This window comes from Podarcis filfolensis (genome assembly GCF_964270895.1).
Source record: "Podarcis filfolensis genome assembly, chromosome: 2".
Lineage (NCBI taxonomy): Eukaryota > Metazoa > Chordata > Lepidosauria > Squamata > Lacertidae > Podarcis > Podarcis filfolensis.
Genome location: NC_139605.1, coordinates 29,688,060 through 29,704,433, shown reverse-complemented (window position 1 = coordinate 29,704,433; position 16,374 = coordinate 29,688,060). Strand labels below are relative to the sequence as shown.

The 16,374-nt window shown below is 40.3% G+C and overlaps 1 protein-coding gene across 1 annotated transcript in view; it reads left to right on the top strand.

Annotated features, from left to right (window-relative positions):
- Positions 1-12,579, top strand: part of RYBP (RING1 and YY1 binding protein) — a 49,863-nt gene extending 37,284 nt beyond the window's left edge. The window contains exons 3-5 of the mRNA XM_083602491.1: positions 3,859-4,035; positions 4,484-4,582; positions 8,330-12,579. Of these exons, the coding sequence (XP_083458617.1) occupies positions 3,859-4,035; positions 4,484-4,582; positions 8,330-8,582 (529 nt within the window). The 3' untranslated portion in view covers positions 8,583-12,579. The remainder of the gene's footprint in view (positions 1-3,858; positions 4,036-4,483; positions 4,583-8,329) is intronic.
- Positions 12,580-16,374: the final 3,795 nt, after the last annotated feature.

Genomic DNA, 16,374 nt, shown 5'->3' with positions numbered 1-16,374 from the left:
TTCATTTTAAAATCTACTTTTCTAGTAAAGTGCCCTAGTAGAACCATGATGCACAAAGCAGAAGTAGGGGAGACCATAGCCTGACTCTATCCTGTAAGTATCTCAATTGGTAGACCATGAGACTCTTCATCTCAGGATCATGGGTTTGAGCCTCACGTTGGGCAAAAGATTCCTGCCTTCCAAGGGATTGGACTAGATGGCCCTCATGGTTCCTTCCAACTCTACAATTCTATAATTCCTCAGTCCTGAAGTAGTTTTCAGGTAGTATTTAATGTAGTTTCTTGTGCTAGAAAGTCATGTTTGCAAATAAATCCATAGATGTTATTAGCCCGTGAAAACATTTATCAATAACGGTTTTCCATGCTAAGTAAGTATCTATTTTCGGTGTTTTCTCCAGTAAGCATTGGCCTCATATTGATGTTGCATATTGTTTCTCTCTGTCACATTTTGATGTTTAAAAAGAAAGCACATGTTGTGCTAGGCATTCTGTAGACCTAAGCAGATTAGACTGGTTTCAAATTATATAGCAAAAGCATTGCAAACTGGGTAACACCAGCAAAAGGAAATCAAGGTCCCGTGAAGTGATGAAAATGTTTTGGTCAGCGAGGGAGTGGAAGATTGACACCTTACTTTTCTGCTGATACTTTCACAGTTCATATCTGCATCCTTTACTGGAAGCTCCCATTTTAAATAAGTGCTAAAAATAGCCAAGGCTCTGTAAGTTTGGGTAGGATAATCTAAAAAATGTGGTGTCAGCTCTGCAAGGATATAGTGTTTTGTGGGTGATTTCTCCTTTATTATACAATACTTTATTGTAAAGAACAAGGCTGTGAAAGATCAAACTAGTAATGTCCAGTTATTCCATTTTGCAAAATATGAGGGATATTGCAAATGCTGATAGCAAATGAGATATTTGCATACTGCTATTTCTTTGACGATGGAAATCTATATGCTTTGTATATACATGGCACTTCAGGTGATAAATGTTTAGCAAGGCTCCTAACGCAGTGGCAAGTGAAACCTCATCCAGGACTCAGGAAATCAGTAGCAGTAGTCTTCTCTTAATTGTAATTGACCCTGTCATTTTTGAATATCAAGCAAATGAAGTGGCTTATTATTAGCTCTTGTTCCAACTGAGAGCCAGTGTGGTGTAGTGGTTAAGAGCGGTAGACTTATAATCTGGTGAACCGGGTTCACGTCCCCGCTCCTCCACATGCAGCTGCTGGGTGACCTTGGGCTAGTCACACTTCTCTGAAGTCTCTCAGCCTCACTCACCTCACAGAGTGTTTGTTGTGGGGGAGGAAGGGAAAGGAGATTGTTAGCTGCTTTGAGACTCCTTAGGGTAGTGATAAAGTGGGATATCAAATCCAAACTCTTCTTTTTACTTAGAAGAGTAACTGGGTTTTTTTTTACTGTTTGTTTAAGTGGAATTTACTTATTTAATTTGGGGGGAAGAGGTCACTCCAGGTTTGAGGATACACCCTCCCCAAATGACCATTCCCCTAGTAGACATATCGGAAGAAGAGCAGAAGGAGAAGTGTTGATACAGGTGAGGAAGATGCTACTTCAATTCCCTTAGTGTCCCTCACATGGTGTAGCTCCGCATTAGAAAAGGATTAAACAGAGTGTTATTTTGCTGTGCAGCTTGGAACAACTCAGCACCAAGTGAAGAAGAAGAAAAGCATTCTGAAGGGGGCCCATCCAGTGTAGTGCAGCTGCCTTCATAGTTGGTTGGGCCCTTTAAAATTATTTTTTTTCTTCAGCTTGGCACTTTGAAAAGAGATATGAGGCACTGCTGCAAGCAAGGGAGCCTTCACCAGTGCTCCCACCCTTGTAGTGTTGCTCTTCAGTGAGTCTTCTCAGAGACATTCCTCATTCAGGCGTCTGAGCTTCTCTGGGTGCTTTGCCCTTGCTGCCTGGTGCCTAAGAGGAGTGCTAGATGCAGTGCTGCTCTGGAGAGAGGCTGCACTGAGGAATTTGGGAATGGGTTTGACTGCTTCCTTTGCTGCTGCAAGCTTCTTTGCAGCCCTCTCAACACAACTATAAACTAATTTTTGAGATTTGGTACCCTGTTTTAGTTACTTAATATATTAACTTATGTATAAATCTGATAAATCCCCTAAAGGACATGTGCCAGGTCATGCGATCTTCATTTTCATCCAGGAAAACCAAAAAACTGACAAAGACAGTTCTAGGGTTAGTTTTCTACCCCAAGATACCTTCCAGTGTATCTTGAAGCAGTAGAATGCATCAAACAGAGCTCATGTGTGTTGTGTCACACTAGATCAATTTCAGAGATATTTTTCTACCCAAGCATAATTCAAATGTGTCTCGGGTCTAGTAAATTGTCCCAAAATAAAGCCATGTACTGTATAGAATATCAGAAGAAGGACCTTCTGGTTGGGTTTTGGTTGAAAAAACACATGGGATCATATTTTTTTAACCACATTATGTTACCAATGAGGAAGAATATCTGTTTCTATGTAAATCCTGCAATGAAAAGTGCATCTGAGGTGGATTTTAACCCATTTTTTTTTTTACACACGAAGGCAAAGTTTTATGCCATTCACCAGATCAATTTCCATTCTCTGAATACACACTGCCAGAATGATATCTCACACTGCTTTACCTACTGGAGTCTGTAGATGCCTGTGGCTGCAAATAAAAACCACACCATCACCTCCAAGTACTTTGGCTTGAAAATGTGTTGGATCTATAGACTGAAAGATTGCTAGCTGTTAATGCAGCAGCTACTTATTAGTCAGTACAACAACAGGCTCCTATCAACTTCAGTACATCTTTTATGTGCAGAACTTGCTAAAAATGCCTTTCATATTTGTTGCTTTCTTGTTGGCCATGCAGGTTTATATGTCAATATGTTATAATGATCATGGAAGTTTGCAGGAAATAGTGTTAAGACACAGTGCCAGTTGGAGGCTGGCAGAGACAAGACTGCTAATGGCACACTCAATGTACCATTTGTTTTAGATTTGTTCTGATTGACAATCGCTGTGTTGTAGTTGTCAGGCTTGTAGCTTTAGGGAAGAAGGATTTATTCTGAATAATTACAGTTGAATGAGACATTACTAACTCTGCTTTATATGTTTAACAATTTGCTAGTGTCCATTTAATGAAACAATACAAGCAGTCTGAAAGCTGTCTGTTGGCATAGCACTTCAAAGTGTAGACTGAATGAGTGTGATTTCTTGGCCTTCGGTAATCAGTGTGGCACATCTTCATCCCCAAACTTCTGAAGTGGCAGTTTTTCAGAAACCATGATGGCTAGAAATTTCCTAAAGAAGGAATACAGTGTGGCAGGTTCAAGTTCCAGGGCTGCTTCTGTTTGGGCACATAACGGGCAGGGTTTCATTCATTTATATTCTGTTAAGATCTGTAGAGGGATTTTCACTAAAATCAATGATGACAAGGATCCTCAATTTTATATACCTGTACTGTGGTACCTCGGGTTACATATGCTTCAGGTTACATACACCGCTAACCCAGAAATAGTACCTCGGGTTAGGAACTTTGCTTCAGGATGAGAACAGAAACCATGCTCCAGCGGCGTAGCGGCAGCAGGAGACCCCATTAGCTAAAGTGGTGCTTCAGGTTAAGAACAGTTTCAGGTTAAGAACGGACCTTCGGAACGAATTAAGTACTTAACCCGAGGTACCACTGTACAGGGGATAGTCAGAAAGTTCTTAAGTACTATGAACCATACCTTTAACATGTGAATGTACCACTTAGAAATACTGCTTGTTTTGATATGTTTGTTTTATTGATGTTTGGTTACAGTCTCACACACACCCGTTTTATAAATAAAGTCACTGACTTTTTTCTCCCCATCTCACCTCTTAGGAAACCTAGGATAAATTCTCAGCTTGTTGCACAACAAGTTGCTCAGCAATATGCTACACCACCGCCTCCTAAAAAGGAGAAGAAAGAGAAGGTGGAAAAGCCGGAAGAGAAAAAACCAGACAAAGAAAAAGAAATTAGTCAAAGTGTTATAAAGAAGAGTACCAGCAAGAAGACCAAGTATGTTTCTGGACCTTCCTTTCCCCCCTCTGTATCCTCATGCAAATGATCTCATCAAATATGTTATGCTTAGTTCCTAGAAATGTACACTTTTGTTCTCTCAGCCTTGAAATATCACTCAGATCCAGAATACCTTTAATTTCCAGGCACATTTCCACTGACGCTCAGATGATTTTATTCAGTCATTCTTCCCTTGCCCGTGTCACCACAATCTCTTGATTCACTTGACATGTTTTGTCCTTTTCCAGGGTGGGTGGAGAGGAAAGTATATTATTATCTTCTGTAACTGTAGCCTGTAGCTTTATTGACTAGTGGGAGGGTTGCATGCGTTCATTGCATCGTGGCTGGGTGTGTAAAGGCGCACTCTGGCACAAGTTGTCAAAGTTTCAGAGTTGATATTTTTACAGTATAAAGCCCTTTAGCATTTCTTCTTGCCTCCTTCTTTCAGGCCAAAGTCCGATATTGTGAAAGATCCCCCAAGCGAAGCAAACAGCATACAGTCTGGGAATATGACAACAAAGACCAGTGACTCAAATCATACCTCAAGGTAACTGTTTTAAAGTAAAGAACTGCATGATTATAGGCTTGCTGAATTAGCGTTTCTATTTGGAGTGGGGAAATATTTAGGTTCCATGCTATTGAACGGGGAGTGGGGTGGTAATTTTTCCTTGCAACCCATGCATTAGCTTACTTCCTTAAATCATTGGGTTCAGGGAATGGAGTGTGACAAGGGGTTGTGCCTCAAATTATTATTATTACTTTGCACTGCCATTTTCAGGTAGTTGTGGTGTTATAATTAGGGATAATTTCAGCTCACCAATTCAGATACTGTATACTAGATTGTGGACACTGAATATTGGGTCTTTCTATAACTTGTGTGTGCCGGGACCTGCAGGCTGTCGGGCAGGCTAAAACCTATATAGTGGTTATTGTAGTTTCCCTTTCACAAGATCACCCCCACAGTAGAGGCTGCAGCCTCCTTTGCTAGGTCTGACTCCATTGCTCATCAATAGGCCTCTCATCAAAATGGGAAAGAAAGGATAGTTCCTTTGAGGCTTGGGTGTCAATACCCTAGAACAAAATGTACATGTGGTAAAACAAATAGGAAGCTTAACACCATTCCTTCTTAAAAGAGCTGCCACAGGTGACTCGTATTGTCAATCCTTTTTTCAGTCCTTCCTTTGCCTTCCACCAACCCCCCCCCAACCCACTACTTACTTATTCATTAGCATAATGCTTTTCCCAGAAAAAAAATAAGAAAATTACCACAATGTCTAGTTTTCTTTTAATTGCTCTTGCATGCAGTTGAGAGTGGGGGTGGAGTGGGGGAATCATTGCCAGAGAGAACAAGGAAGCAAATCCAGATTCTATAGCAACTTTTTTTTTCTGGCAGTACTTATGAGTTACCTTGTTAAGATAACATGTGAAATGACCATTAATGCCATCAAAATGCTGTTTCTTTCATTATAAAACATGCAGACAGAATGTCTTCCAGATAGTTGTAGCACCTTAGCCGATGTGATTTGAACCATTTAAAGCTTTATTTCAGTTGGTAAACCAAGTTTTCCTTTCTCTAATTTGTTCTTTGGGTGGAGGGGCAACTATTGGCAAGTTTGGCTTTAATGGAAAGCTACTGTGCTGGCAATTGTAGAGTAATAGGATGAAAATGTTTTTAGTGCTATGCAGCACTGGATATTCCTTCTGTTTTTAATCCTTTTAAAACTGAGTAACTCCCTCAAGTACTTCAAGCTCTACTCAGCTAGAAACGGTATTTGCATTTTTTCCACAATATTTTGATTACTTGTTTTGGATTGTGGCTACTACTTTATGGCATATTTTTAACTTTGACTTTTAAATACCCTATGTGCTTAAAGTAGGTAGCAAGCAAAATTACTGAGAGATGTTAAACCTAGATTTGAGCCATTCAAACCCTGACTTGAAATTCCTTTTCCTCTGCATGAGTAAAAGTAGGGCGCCATGAGGGTGTTCCTCAACGTGGTGCATGATCAAGCGCAAGCACATTGAAATTAGGAAAGAAGGGCTGTGGAAAGATGAGATGTGGCTCTCTGTTTTATTAAAGCATCCCAGCCTGTCTGAAATTACACGGCAGGTTGGGGAACATCCTACCTGCGAGCCAAATTTGGCTCGCCAGGCCTTCTCATTTTGCCTGCTAGGCTGTTCGGGGCAAGCCACACCCACCTACAGGTGGCAGGTAAGAGTGGGTCTTGGCTAAAAGGGACTTAGCAGACACTCCTAATTGGCAGCGTCTGCAAAGCCCCTTTTGCAGCACTTTCCAAGCATCCAACAACTAGCTGATTTCTGGGTGGTTTGCAGATGTTGTGCAAGGGGCTTTACAAGCCCTATGCTTGATGCTTTGGTTTGCCTGGCAACCAGCTGAGTCCAACCAGTGGAAGCCCTGTGCAAGGACTTTCCCCCGGCACCCCATTGGCTTGGGATGGGCAGGTGAGAAGAACCTCCAGAACAGGCCAGTGGAGAGGAGACAGAACTATTTCCCTATGCATTTGCTTTATTGCTGGAGACTGGGGGTCTAGGAGATGGTTTCCTGTAGAGTTGAGAGTTTCAGGGAGGGGGAAGCGACCACTTAGTTACCTTGGCACAAAAAAGCAATCTTTTTGTTCCCTTGGCACTAGGAGATAGGCTTAGTTGAAGAAGACATATTTCTCCCTTCATCTCAGTGACTTCTTTGTATTATTAATTTTATTGTATAATAAGATACTCATTTTTGAATCGCTTCCTATGAAGCATCTCAAAGCAATTTAGCAGTACAATAAAAAGAATTTTAGAGCAATTGCATATATACAAACAATTTCAAATCCAATACAGATATGAACTGGGAATACTAAGAATTGATAAGGGTGAAATGAGCTTCAGGGTCAATATTCTTATTGTTGCTGGCATGGTTAGATAAGGTACTCAAAACTGCAGGCTATACGTAATATTAATCTTACTTGGAGTAGATCCATTGAAATTCCTGACCATGGCTTAGATCAATTAATTTCAAAGTGTCTACTCTGAGTAGAACTTAGTTGTATACAAAACCTCATTTGAAGAATAAAGTTTGGTGGTACTGACTGTGTTCATATATGTATTAAGGATTGATTAAGGATTATTGTCCACAACCCATACTTCCCAGCAGGAGATTGACCTCATATCTTTAGCTGAAGTGGTCATATATTTAAATTAAGGTATGGGTGTTGCAGAATCGCCAAACTAGGAGAAGTGTCTGCATTGGACTAAATTTGGCATCCCTATAAAAATAACTCCTTTTAAAACTGCTACTGGTTCTAGTTGTATTAACCCTTCTTACCTTGAGTCGGCTATTTAAGATTTGAACTCCTCCCAAATCTCCCCATAGAGTACATTTTTTAGCTGCTGCAAAGCAGCCACTCACAGTTTCTTAAGATCTTAATTACAGTAGTTACAAACACAGGACTGCCTTCAAATGAATCCACTTCTTTGTACTGTGTTGTTGTTACAGGATGAATGCACTGCAGCCACATGTAATATAAGCGGATGCCTTATGAGTTGGCATGTTGATTGCGTGATAGCGTGAACTCTCTTAAGAGGTTCATGAGCTATAAACTGCAACTTTCTATTTCTAGACAGGACAGAACTAACGATTTGCATAATGACTGTGAATTTTTCAAACCTTGTTTTCTCCAGGCATATTCAGAAGGGACTATTGAGCAATTTTCTACATGGCTTATTTGGGTTGCTTCTCTGTATAAATTCCCAGCAGGTGGAAAGGAATGCCAAGTTGTGCTGGTGCCTGTGGTGTTTGTAGTGGCAGAGATCCCCTTTGCAAATGACATCACCACTCGCAGGTGCTTTCTTGTGGTTTTGTATTGCAAAATCACGGCTTTGGGGCACTTGACAAGATAACGAATTCCAAGCACAGAATCCTTGTATTCCGGAAGGGACCCTGAGGCTTTCTTGATACCTAGATTGCTCTTGTCATATTTCTGTTCTTTCTGGCTAAGCTCCCAAAATTGATTCCCCAGCTACGTGTGCTCACTGGGGATTGAGCTTTCTTTGGCAAAGCCTTTCTGGACTCATCATTTAGAGAGAGCAAAAGGTCAGGTGTTGAGTGGGGGGAGGGGCAACAGTTGATTCGTTTAATGCATAGCCATTCATCAGTGCGCTGATACCTCTGCTGTCTTTTGACCTGTTCCTTGTAAGTTAGCCGAGAGAAAAAACACACATTTTAACAGAAGGCTCATCTGTTGTCTGTAATTGGCATTCTTTTTTATGATTCTTCTTTATTATTGTTAAGGCCCAGACTGAAAAATGTGGACAGAAGTACCGCCCAGCAGCTGGCAGTCACAGTGGGAAACGTCACAGTAATTATCACAGACTTTAAAGAAAAGACTCGCTCCTCCTCCACGTCTTCATCGACAGTGACCTCCAGTGCAGGATCAGAACAGCAGAATCAGAGCAGCTCGGGCTCAGAGAGCACAGACAAGGGCTCGTCCCGCTCCTCCACGCCAAAGGGCGACATGTCCGTAGTCAACGATGAATCCTTCTGAGAATTGCACATGGAATTGTGGGGAACTCGATGAAATCAGGGTATGAAATTCAAATATTCCATCTGTCCACTAGGCTGTAGTCCTGGGAAAGCTGCCAGTGCCACTCTTCCTCTTCCTGTGCTTCAACGTACTTTATGGACATCGTCCCCTTGAACTGATGACACCAGGATCGTTTGAGAAGGCTACGGGCATCTGGCCACCGACGAATTTCGCACCCTGACAATTACTTTTTGACACTTACGTATTCCATTGTTTTATATGATTTTCCTAACAATCATTTATAATTGGATGTGCTCCTGACTCTACTTTTTTATAAATCTGCTGTGCACAGTCGTCCGCCCCACCCCCCCTGCCCCCATGAATATTGGAAGCTTTTGTTTTGTTTTGTTTTGGGTGAGGGGATATGATGCGGGTGGGAAGGGAGGGCCGCCGGAGGATTTTTATTTATTGTATTCACAAACTACATCCTCTCATTCTTCTCCCCCACCCCAGCATATCCTGTTGAGTTCAGTTCTCCCTCTTCTTCCAGTTATACTGTGTACTATCAGTTTTGATATAAATTATATATAAATATAAATATAAATAAATAAATATATATATATAAATAAAATATATATATAGGGTTATTTGAAACCAATACATGGAAACGCTGGTGCTTGAAACACTGTGAAGTGAAACAATTTAAGATCTGGGACGGTGAGTGCCCTTTGGAAAGTGCTTAAACAAAACCGGAACCAGTTTTAGATTAACAAGAGTGTTCCTGGAGGTTCAAATGGAGATAGGACCTGGCTTTCTTCTTGTGCTTTGGCTGAAGAGTACTGGACAAAGATAGATGTCTATTTTCTTATTTTCTGTTCCTTTTTTTAAATCCAAAAGGTGCTCCAGGTAACTTGCATTCCCAGTAGGATATCTACAAAACAATAAAATTCCAGCCTTTTCCTACAGTAGTGTACAAATTTTAAAAACTGCAGTCTACACTGTTTTCAGAATACCTAGTATTAATGTACATGATGGCTGCACATTAACGTTGCCTAGCTCTTGCATAACTGATCTCACTTTAACTGTTTCACAACTTTTTATCTAGCCATTTTCCAGCTCTGTATCGGTTATGGGGGGTAACATTGAATATCTACGGGGCAGGGGATATCTGCTAGCATTTGTGATTTAAGGCAGCCAACAGCCTAATATTGAGGGTGCCACCCTTGCCCCTGCTATCATAACTAGGCCACTATGCCACACAGCTTATTCTCAATGCAAATATTTTATGTCTGACTCTGCTCTTTCATTTCTAATTAATTCATTGTGTATCCTGAGAGATCCCTTTTTTAAAAAAAACAGCAGTCCGTCATCGAATGACGATGTCTTTGGGTTTATTGGTGTTTAGACATGTCTAGATAAAAATAAACTGCTATGGGAGCTAAAGTTGAGAAGAACTTGCATACCGGCAAGCTAGGAGCAGAATGGCCAAATAGCTTCTTATTCTTTCTAGAAAGGTTTTTCTGAGTGTAAGCTGCTTTCCAGTTTCAAATTGTGTTGCAGTTTTTTCCTAGCTCACATGTTACCCTACTTAAAACACTAGAATGAAGTGATGGAACACTGTTTTAGAAAATTCATTGTGTGTGTGCTTTTTTAGGCGACCCAGAGTGCTTCGCTGTAATTTCAGTAGCCCCTTCCCCAATTATCAAAATGGATACCCGGTGGGCCACTTGGCAGAACTCGGTGCTAGAAAAGTTACTGTACTAATTTCTTGCTTGAAATATATAAATTATTTCTGTTGTATAGAGTTGCATTTTTATCAGATTAGTTTTAAGTAGCAACAAACACAAGCTCCTCTCATATCAATCTTAAATTTTAACCTATGCTTAACTGAATAAAAGCCGCTCTGCTCAAAGAGGTAAGATTAGCAGAGCAGTGCCTTGGCAGCTGCAGTTCAATTCTGAACATGGTGGGTTTCTCACTGTTCATATATCGAATTATTCTTTTTTGAACTCTTATTCTTAAAAGTATTTATTAAAAAGAAAAAAAGAAACAAGAACCAAAGGAAAACCAGATGATTCTCGTAAGCTCTGAAATACAATAGGTGTAGTTTTTAATAGTCCACATCAATCCACATTTTTTAGCATTGGTATGATATTGTAAAGACATTCCTTTTCCAAGTTTTCCTATTCCTTTAAAGGATCTCAGGGAGGTAAATTGGTCAGCCATAATTTATTTTTGGAGAGAGAAAAAAAATAATTTTTAAAGAGATGTTTTGAACTTAAGTCCCAGATGTGTGTATTTTGCACAGCTTTTTTTAAATGAATGAACCAGAAAGAATTAGGCCTATATGCATTTGGCCCCTTCCCAGCAAAAACCTGATCTATGGACATGGGCAATAGGAGTGTATCTTCAGTGGCTTCCTAGAATAAGGCCTTTGGAGTAGGAAAAAAACTGTGTGTGTTGAATAAAATTGCTCAATATGGTGAGCACCACCCACCAAGTGCTGCTGCTCCAGTCATTTTAGTGCGGCTTTTTGTGGGCCGTCATTCAAATAATGCATAGCAGCAGTGGTTGGCGGGTTCTGCCTGGTGGAATATGCCCTTTAGGTTAGGTAACAAAAGCTTTAACAGTAACAAACTGCTCACTGGCTTACCAATTCAATGAAATCCTCTTTGGGTTTTCTTTAGTTTTCTCCCTTTTTTAAAAAAAATATATATGTGCCTCTGGCATATTAGCCTGTTAGAATAAAGTATGCAAATCTGTCTTTGGCACAAGTGGTGTGACTGAACTGCATTTGGCTGAAATTGTCAGCTAAGCATTCAAACTTCTTTTGGGCCGCATTTTTAGCTGTTGCGTTGCGAACTCTGCAATCGATAACAACAACCCCTCCCTTTTCTTTTAAAGAAAAGCATGTTTAAAAATGGAATTTCCTTCACTTTTCTGCATTTCAGTTAGCCATACAGTAGTTTTGAGAGCATGTTTTTAAAATACTAGTGTAGAAGAAGGGCCAGAAATGCTTCGTAGCAAGTGGCACAGAAAGCAGGCGAGGACAAAGCACAGTGTTAACATTTGCAAGTTTCAATTTTTACACTTTATATATACACACAGACAAACACACACACACACACACGTGCACACCATATGCACAACAGCTTGCTTGACTTGCTCAGTTTGAAATAGTCATGCAAAGGGAACAATAAGAATAAGAAGAAAACCAATTGGATAGGCAGTTTTAATTGAAAATCTTTTGCTTGTTAAAAATCAGTTAGATTTAAAAATTGGGCAGTAGTTGTACTCATTGAGACACTTCCATCTGCCTTATCAGTACCATTTTCAGTCTACTTTTTTAAAAACGACAACAACCGTAAACGTAAATTATTGAAAATTTATTACTTGCTGACTATAATAACCTTTGCTTGTATGTAACCGAAAAAAATGGTTTTAAGAGCCAACATTTAGAATATGACAATGGAGCTGAACAGTTTTTAATGCGCAAGCAGTTCTGTTCTTGTGTATGACTTGTAACCTTAATTTACTGTGTAAAGATGGTTACATTATTTCTTTAGCTTTGTTTGTTTGGAGACAAATAGAGAATGCTTGTTTAAGTATGTCAAGACATAATTTTATCTTGTGGATTTTTACGTTAATGTATTATACGAGCTATATTTTTCATTTGCCCAGAAAGACAGCTTGTATAACGCTTTTGAAAGTTTTCTGCTCTGTAAAGTCTTTAGAGCTGACAGTCCTGTTAAGTTTGTTTAATCTTCATGCTAAAAGTGTCAATGGTGGTTTTGTGAACTGGTCAGAAAAATTCACAGGTCTTAAATGTTTTCGGAAAATTTATATTGGACACTGCTCTTTGTCTAGCAAATAAAAGATGTTAATATATTCCTGTTACCGGCATGTGCACGACTGTTATTAGAAGCCACTTTATCATTTTCCTGCTTTAAATAGAAATGTCTATTTATGAATTCTGCTTGTAGTTTTTTCACAAATAAAATAGTAACATTTAATTAAACCTGAATTTCTATTCTTTGGTGTTGAGGAAAGGACTAGTCAGTTTGCTGTGCTAGCATTTTTCTAGACCATGTTTGATTTTGGTATTGCTTAATTTACTTTGTTTGCAAGAAAAAGTGTATACTTGTTGATATTTCAATTAAGCAAATCTGTGTAGACAGCTGATCTTGTTAGATTGGATCGTGTGCCAAGCTTAGTGAAACTATGTTTTAGTGTGAACACATAAGCTTGTGAACTACTAGTATGTAGGTTTCCTGCACTGTACTGAATTAAGCCACAGCTTGGCTTAGTTTGCTGGATGATGGCTGTTATGCCAACCAAGGCTCATGGTTTTGCGCTCTCCAGACTTATCACAAGTTGTGATGAAGGATTATTTTTGGTTCTGGGCTCATTCTTAGTCTGGAAAGAGCTAAACCATGAGCCCCGGTTCAGTCTATGTGCTAAACCAAGTGTGGCTTAGTATGATTCAACAGCAAATTGACCCAGGAGAAGAGAAGCAAGATGGTTGTGTTCTCTGTCCTGTGAGCTCACATGTTTGTCCTAAGCCTTGGTGTAGCTTAGCCTGATGTCCAAATCAGGTGACCTTGTTTCCTGTACTTAATCCTACGAGTGACAGTCTGTACTCAGAATCCCAAAGACCTTGAGACAGTTAGATAGCTGATCATTTGAAACGTGTTAAGGTGGCGTATTGAAGTGATATGCTGACAGTTTCGTTCTCTGAAATACTGCTTTGTGGCCATGTAGTACATCAGTTTTTGTTTTTTGTTTTTGTTTTTTAAATTCTTTGTGCTTTTCTGGCTCTTTCAGTAGTGGAAACAGGTTTAAACAGCAGCAGTAAAAGCTAGCTTTAAACACTTGTAACTGGAAGAGCAAAGCCACATATTGGTTAGGCAATTTTTTCCTGCCCATTAGTACCTATCAAAGGTGGCAATTCAACCTTTCTGTTGAAAGGGAATTGCTATGTCTCCATTATTCAGTAGTAGAGTCGTGTTATCTTTTCAGCAACCAGAGTTTGAGTGTGGGTATAGAGTACTATTATACGACATATCTGCATCTGGCATGCGATACAACTCTCCATGCCATGTGGCAAGTTTATGAAAGTGACCAGCAGCACAATCCTATTCAAGTGTATCATAGAATTGTAGAGCTGGAAGGGATTACAAGAGCCATCTAGCCGAACTCCCTGCAGTGCAGCAATCTTTTGCCCAACATGGGGATCGAACCCACAGCACTGAGATTAAGGAGTCTCATGCTCTACTGACTGAGCTATCCCATTGAGGAACTTACTCCTATTTAAGAGAAATCACCCATAGTTTGGTCTTTCTATATGGGCTAAGGCAGGCAAACTCGGCCCTCTGGATGTTTTGAGACTACAATTCCCATCATCTCTGACCACTGGTCCTGTTAGCTAGGGATCATGGGAGTTGTAGTCCCAAAGCATCTGGAGGGCCGAGTTTGCCTATGCCTGGGCGAAGGTAACCAGTATCAAGTAGTTACATGTAAATTACTGTTGGGTAAAATGGTTTTCTGAATCCAACCTGAACCTGCTTTTTTTTTTTAATTGAGGAAAGCCACAGAACCAGGACTGCTCTCCCAGGCTACATAACCCAGGCAGACTTTAATCATTACAACTGGGTGAAGTTTCTATGAACAGCCTTTTCTTAAAAAGTAGCAAGAGCTGGTTATCGAGTGTGACTTTGAGTCAGGAGCAAGGAGGCAATGTTAACTAGTTTAAGTCTTTGCCTCATTTATAGGAAAGGACAGTTTATAATACTTGTCAAAAAGTTCACAATCTGTTATAAAGCTTCAGCTGATAATATCCATAAAACTATTAACTCAAGATCCTCCAGTGGGTGAGAACCAGCGTACATAGAAATTGCTTCAAAGAGCTGTAGAGGCAATGCTTAAAGGAGCAATGTAAGCCATTACACGCTTTAATCTCAGTTGGAAGCTTGTCAAAATTTGTGCCAAGAATAAGGAGCTAGCTTTTCCTCTAGGGAGCCCAAAGCACATGTTAGACACATCCTGGAACACACCTTACACAGTTGACAGGCAAGAAAGGGAACAATTTGTATTAAATGAGCAAGATCTTAGCAATACGTTTTTTTCTTGAGATCATACTTTTACTACCGAAATGTTCAGGTTCTCGCAAACTTTTGTTGCACACATGGTAAAAAGGTAAAGGGACCCCTGACCATTAGGTCCAGTCGTGGCTGACTCTGGGGTTGTGGCGCTCATCTCGCTTTATACTCCCACCTAACTTAGTTACATATATATTTTAGCTGGGAAGCAATGGCAGGCAAAGTGACTTCTAGGTGAAAGTTATTGCTCCCATCGCAGCAAATGTGAGTCCCTATTTGTGTGTCCCATGGACTGCCTAGAAAGGGATAGGAAACCTATGGCCCTCCAGATGTTACAATTCCCATCATCCCTCACAGTTCACCTTGCTGACTGGGACTGATGGGAGTTGGGGTCCAGCCGCATCCAGAGAGCCACAGGTTCTCCACTCCCAGTCTAGCTTCTTAGTGGGAGACTGGTTTCTGTAGAAACTGCAGGCTTTGGAATTGCTCCCCAAGCTAATAGTGAAGAGGGTCACAAGACCAGTTATTCTCTGCGACTTCATACAGTGTGTATGTGCAGTGTTTTGCCTTTCCAACCCTACAGAAATATTTTTTGGGTAGGGCACTAAAATAGCCAGTTTTCTAAAATTATTGCCCTTCGAAATGGAACAATTCTAACTATTCCTACAATCACTTCAAAAATGAGCAGCTACATTTTGGATGAACTTGGTGATTTTGATTATCTGTTGATATTTACAGGTCGCCTATATGTGCATTAAAGTTAGTTATTGAAAATTGTGTGGATGAGCTGTGACCCCCAGAGTCACAATAGATTTTCAGTTTAGCTTCTTGCTGTGAACAACTTGCTCGTCTATTCATTCAGAGGATTATAAATGCAGCCCCCAACTGTATTTTGAAGAAACATCCCCATAGATTTCCTGAAAATGAAAACACTCCCGAGAGATGCTTAACAAAATGATCCGGTCAGCATAGCCAGGGAACGGAAAATCCTGATCATTCTGCAAGCGCCGTGCTTGCTTGGCCTTCATTTCCTCCTGCAGGCAGGTGAGTCACAAATATCTGAAGCGTGTAATGTGACAGATTTCACTAAAGTACTATGAAATTCCCTGTGTAATACACATTTGTGTGCCACATAACCGGTAGCATTTAGGAAGTATTAATTGGCTGCAGCTACCGGAGCTGGCTGGGATGTTGAGACAGGAAAGCTGCAAACTAGTGGAATCCCAAGTTTACGCCAGAGAAAGCTAGAAGGCAAAAAAGTGGTTAGTTTTTTTATTTGGCTTTGAAAATGCAGTTCATTCTGAAGAAAAGTTCCTGTTACAGAGCTGAAAATGGCCATACCCTTATTGAAGGGTGGAGTTAATTTGAAATGTGTTGTTGCTGCTGTTCCATGTTCTTCACCTTGCCTACTGAGAGAGATGGTTGTGCGGTCAACCATTTTAATTCCTTTAGATGAGTGCACTCAATTGGCTCCATGTAAACGTGGCTGAAACGCCTTCCCTTCTTTATTTTTACAACTGTCCAATGCCGGGGGTGGGGGAAATATCTGTATTGCGCTGCACATAACTGAAGTTTGTAACCTCTGTTCGCTGAGCTGGGGTGATGGCGGAAGGATGTTCACAAACATTTCAATGACTCGGATAAGGAATGTTCGACAACGGCTCCTTCACAGAAGCTAGATTGCCATTTATCTTAGCCCTAGGGAAACTGCGGGA